At 44.6% G+C, this 4750-nt stretch overlaps 2 protein-coding genes across 2 annotated transcripts; one reads left to right on the top strand and one right to left on the bottom strand.

Annotated features, from left to right (window-relative positions):
- The first annotated feature begins 418 nt into the window (after positions 1 to 418).
- On the top strand, positions 419 to 937 carry LOC124674200 (periaxin-like). Its single transcript, XM_047210239.1, has one exon. The coding sequence runs from the start codon at positions 419 to 421 to the stop codon at positions 935 to 937; it is 519 nt and encodes a 172-aa protein (XP_047066195.1).
- A 386-nt stretch (positions 938 to 1323) lies between these two features.
- Positions 1324 to 4534, bottom strand: LOC124674199 (IAA-amino acid hydrolase ILR1-like 5; the record flags this gene model as incomplete). The annotated part of the gene is given in 5 exon segments (XM_047210238.1): positions 1324 to 1732; positions 2195 to 2323; positions 3074 to 3388; positions 3867 to 3992; positions 4231 to 4534. Coding segments are annotated over 5 exon segments (1276 nt in total), but the record flags the coding sequence as incomplete, so codon positions are not given.
- Between the last annotated feature and the right edge of the window lie 216 nt (positions 4535 to 4750).

Here is a 4750-nt window from a genome sequence, read left to right as displayed (position 1 = left end):
ACCAAATGGACTTATAACACGAAACAGACTGGTGATCTGCTTTGCATTGTCACTACTTGACCAAATACCCAAAAGGCTGAATTTAGGCCAATTGCTGGTAAGCTAATCCAATGCCCACGCATTGATTTCGAACCAGTGGGGAGGTGAACTAACTGGCGAAATCAAGTCCAGTGTCTGTCACTACGTCAATACCTCCTTCTCGTCACACTGGTCTGATCATCACCAACTCCATACAGAAGTCCCTTTGCCATGCCCTGTCTTAATCTGGCCAACAACCAATCTAATCAAACCCAGATCACCTGGTCGTTCTGTCCCGTATAAATGTACATGCACAACTCCTGATGTCTTGCACCAAGCAAGCTAAGAGCCAAGCCTTCAATCAGTTACTTAGAAACCTCATAGCGCACAGCTTCCTAGAATGGTTACCAGCAGCTGTAGCTTCTTGGCCATTGCCATGGCCCTCACTATCCTAAGCGGCAACATGACCCACGCCGGTCGCCTCCTGGCCGACTCGACGGAGGCAGCATCCCCCAATGCAACCCCTGCCGCTGTCCCAGGCATCCCTGCACCGAAGCCGCCCGTGCCCACCATGCCTACTACACTCCCACCGGTACCAACAGTGCCTGCGGTCACCATACCACAGGTTACGGTGCCGCCGATGCCGGCTGTGCCAGCGATCACTGTTCCCCAGTTCACAGTGCCCCCCATGCCTGCTATCCCCGCGATCACCGTGTCCCAGGGCACATTGCCACCGATGCCGTCCGTGCCCGCGATAACCGTGCCCCAGGTCACGTTGCCGCCCATGCCAGCTGTTGTGGTGCCGAAGGTGACGCTGCCGCCGATGCCATTCATCCCCAAGGTGACATTGCCTCCGATGCCTTCAATTCCGACTATGACCATGCCGATGCCATTCCTTGCGCCACCTCCTTCTGCATAAGCATGAAGAAGAGCCTTCCATCCAGGATTTTACATTGTTCTCTTAATGGTTTTAGCCATGTTCATTGAATGATCAATGTGACTTTGGTCATGACAGGGCTTTGGCATCTTATTATCCGGTTCCTATTTTGTATGTGTGTTTATGTATGTAATATGAGCTTTGTTTTGATTATTTCACAGTGATCATGTATGTAGGTTTATCACACTTAATATTAGACATACTTTATGTGATTACTGAGAGCAAGAACTTATCCTGTGCATTCTAATTACAATGTCTACATACCTGTTTGCTGTAAAGTACTAATCTGATCTCCTGGGAGCATTGAACCCCAATAGACTTGAAGCATCTCAATATAAGTTCATATTGTACATTGAATTGTTTCCTCAAAGAGCATCAAATCGAATGCACGCTTCTGTTTTCATCTAGAGTCGAACGCCCAGTAAGATACGTTTCTGCTATAGCAGTATGTAGTGCAGCTCCAACTGGAAGAACATCCTCATCCACGAAGAAATGCGGGCTGTGAGCAGAGTAGACCGAACCAACTGCCTCATTTCTAATACCGATGCCAAACATAACGCCAGGAACTAACTGTTGGTAGAAAGCAAAGTCTTCCCCAGCCATGATCTTCTCTCCGGGGTTTACCTTGTCTGGACCAAGCAAACTTCTGCCCACATTCTCTACATGGTGATGCAGCCTCTCATCATTCACGACTGCAGGATACATTGGGTGGTCAGGAGCTTCCAATATCTCCGCAACTCCCATGCATCTATGTACAGCTGCCTGCCCTTCTACTACCTGAAAACCAATAGCATCTATTCAGGACGCTTCAGTTTGTATGATACTAATGGTAAAGTTGTTCAATAGTTTGATGCAATTATCTTTTTTCGATCAAAAGGGGCCCATGGACGCCAATTTAATTAATTAATTGGATTTCTTGATATGATTATTGGCATACAAAGAATTAGCCATACAGTAACACTGTTAACTCATTTGTGCACACTGTTCTCAAAGATAAGAAACAGGAGTTGCTGACCATGGGAATAAGAATGATAGACCATCCATAAACATGTTGGAACTGTAAGTTGCGTAGTCAGTCTCAAAACAAAGAAGTTGCTTAGCTGAAAATTAGTGCGGGAATAATTATGAAGCTCTTTCTTACTGAAAAATAAAATATGAAGATATGAGTGAATTTGCAGCCAACTAACATTATCTCCAAATGCCAACTCTTAGTGAATTAAATTGTACCATAATGCTTACCTCCTTGAGCCTTTTCTGTAGTCGATAAAGTCCTTCAGTAGTGAGGCTCCTCAAAGTACCTCCGAATTCAACAACTGGAGGTGTGGCATCAATAGATTTCCCACCTTTAATATAAGTAACAGAGAGCACCTGAACACGATAAATATACAGAATACAGATCAACCCGAGCATGTGAACGTTCAGCTGTATCGTAGAGCAAAATTTTGGTCAACAACATTTACAAGGACCGTCAAAATAGATGTTTTCCCCGCTTTATAAATAAAGCAACCACAACCATACACGAAGTTCAAATGTAAGAACATTTACAAGGATCCACTGTTGCCTAACGTAGGTTGGTTGAATGTATGTATAGTCGTACTGCCAAATCTGAAGACATCCGGTGGAATAATGCTAGAAATATGCATCAAAATGAATATCACATCCTTAGCCAAGCTGTTGATCATATAATGTTGTCACTGGAGTAACATTTCAGGTGCCACCTGAATATTTTTCATATGCTCAAGTTATGAATAAATTGGTTGCAAGTGCACCAGTACCTAATCCACAATAGAAGAAATGCAGTTTTATAATGTACCCTTGTATTACATGGAGGTGGGGTCGACCATGTTTGTCTGTAGGACCACCTGTACTGAGTAAAAAGTGTTAGCGTTTGTTTCTGTTAATTGATACTACAATACCTTGAGCAATAGGGGAGGATACTTGCACAAAAGAACTCCCACATACATAGCCGCAAAAACATGTATATCAGCAATATTTCCTCTCTTTTTGGCGACAAAGAAACTTTTGTTTGTTCGCATGAGTAATTATGTTTTCTTTATAATTACATGTTTGAAGAAAATCAGCAAATCAAAGTAGTATCACTAAAGGGCAAAGTCGTACTTGGCTATGAAGAGGATCGTCTTCTCTTGAAGTGAGCTGTTGCAGGGACAGGATGGTAAATGCCCCAGCGACAACAGGATCTACATTTAAGTGTGGAGTTTCAGCCTTCCCTGTTTTACCTTCTATTCTCACTATGTAGAAACATACAGCTGCTTGTGTTGGTCCTGCGTGAGCTGCTATTATGCCTGTCGGCATACGATAATCGACATGCATGGCAAATATAGCTTCAACGCCATCAAGAACACCAGCGTTTATCATATGAGATGCACCAGCACCACCCTCCTCAGCAGGTTGAAAAAGGAGTCTCACCGTTCCCTTCATCATACAAGATGAATGTTACATAACGCGTATATAGAAGAACAAGAACTGTATTCACAGAACTAATGAGTAAAAGCAATTTTGAATATGTAACTAACATACACAATTAGATTTATTGGTCATCCTACTTTGCTCAGTTAGACCAGAATGAATTAAAACTAGGAGTAGTTGGTATTCGACTACTAATTATTTTACATGATATTTGACTATTATTATTATCATGCTACGACTCACACTATACAAAGAAATATTGTATTCTCTTTGCACAAAGAACAAGAAAATTGCTAAATGGTAAATGGCATGTGTAACATGAAAATAGAAGAACTTATACAAGATGATCAAGTGGCTTGTCTTACACTCTTACTACCTCACCCGAACATATAAGCACGAAATTCTCCCATTATAATTTTCCTAAAAACTTGGAACATATACTTTCAGAATTTTTTTGGGAGCATAACAATAAGCAAGCAATAACCTTAAGCTGATCCTTGCGCTCATGAAGCAACTTCGCTGCTCCCAGGAGCATCGCCGTGTGCACATCATGACCACAAGCGTGCATCACACCATCAACTCTACTCTTATGCTCCCACTCCACCAATTCCTGCCATCCCAATTTCACAACCAAAAAAACGTGATCATTCCAGTAAACAATATCGTAGCATCTGAGAGCAAGCGACAGTAACACGATGCTACGATGGAGCATCCAAATCAAGCAAGCGTGGTCAGGGGTAGTACAGTACAACCAGAGACATCTCATTGATTGTGCCGACAATCCCGGTCATACAACCAGCGCGATATTACCGCAGTAGCATAGCATCTGGGGGGGAAGGGAAACGGACCTGGACGGGGAGGGCGTCCATGTCAGCGCGGAGAGCGACAATGGGGGGCCGACCCGAGCCAACGTCGGCGACGACGCCGGTTCCGGCAACGGCACGGGAGGCGATCCCTAGCCGCTCGAGCTCCTCGCGGACGAGGGCGCTGGTACGGTGCTCCCGGAACGCGAGCTCCGGGTACGCGTGGATGCGCCGCCGCACGCCGACAATCCAGTCTCGCTCCCCCTCAGCGCGCCGCAGCAGGTCCTGCGCGTACTCCGCCGAGGCGGTGAAGAGGAGGAGGTGGAGGAAGAGAAGGATGCAGGGGAGAGGAATGGCCATGATGAAGTAATTGACTGGGCGAGTACAGCAGTCTGATGATGAAACGCTTGCAGAATCAGAAAAATAAGTTGGGCCTATAGAACGCTGAAACCTTATTTTTCTTAAGAATTTCTTTGGGAGAACGTTCAAACCACTGTGCGGGTCATACTTAACTACAGTGATTAACTCAAGGAATGGATCACCACACTGCATATCTGAGAGGGAA

This window comes from Lolium rigidum, chromosome 7 (genome assembly GCF_022539505.1).
Source record: "Lolium rigidum isolate FL_2022 chromosome 7, APGP_CSIRO_Lrig_0.1, whole genome shotgun sequence".
Classification (NCBI taxonomy): Eukaryota; Viridiplantae; Streptophyta; class Magnoliopsida; order Poales; family Poaceae; genus Lolium; species Lolium rigidum.
Note: the sequence above shows the minus strand (reverse complement) of the source record. Positions and strands in the feature narration are given on the sequence as shown.

What these genes read in the sequence shown, in the direction of transcription:
- LOC124674200 (XM_047210239.1), top strand. Translation starts at nt 419, where the DNA reads ATGGTTACCAGCAGCTGTAGCTTCTTGGCCATTGCCATGGCCCTCACT.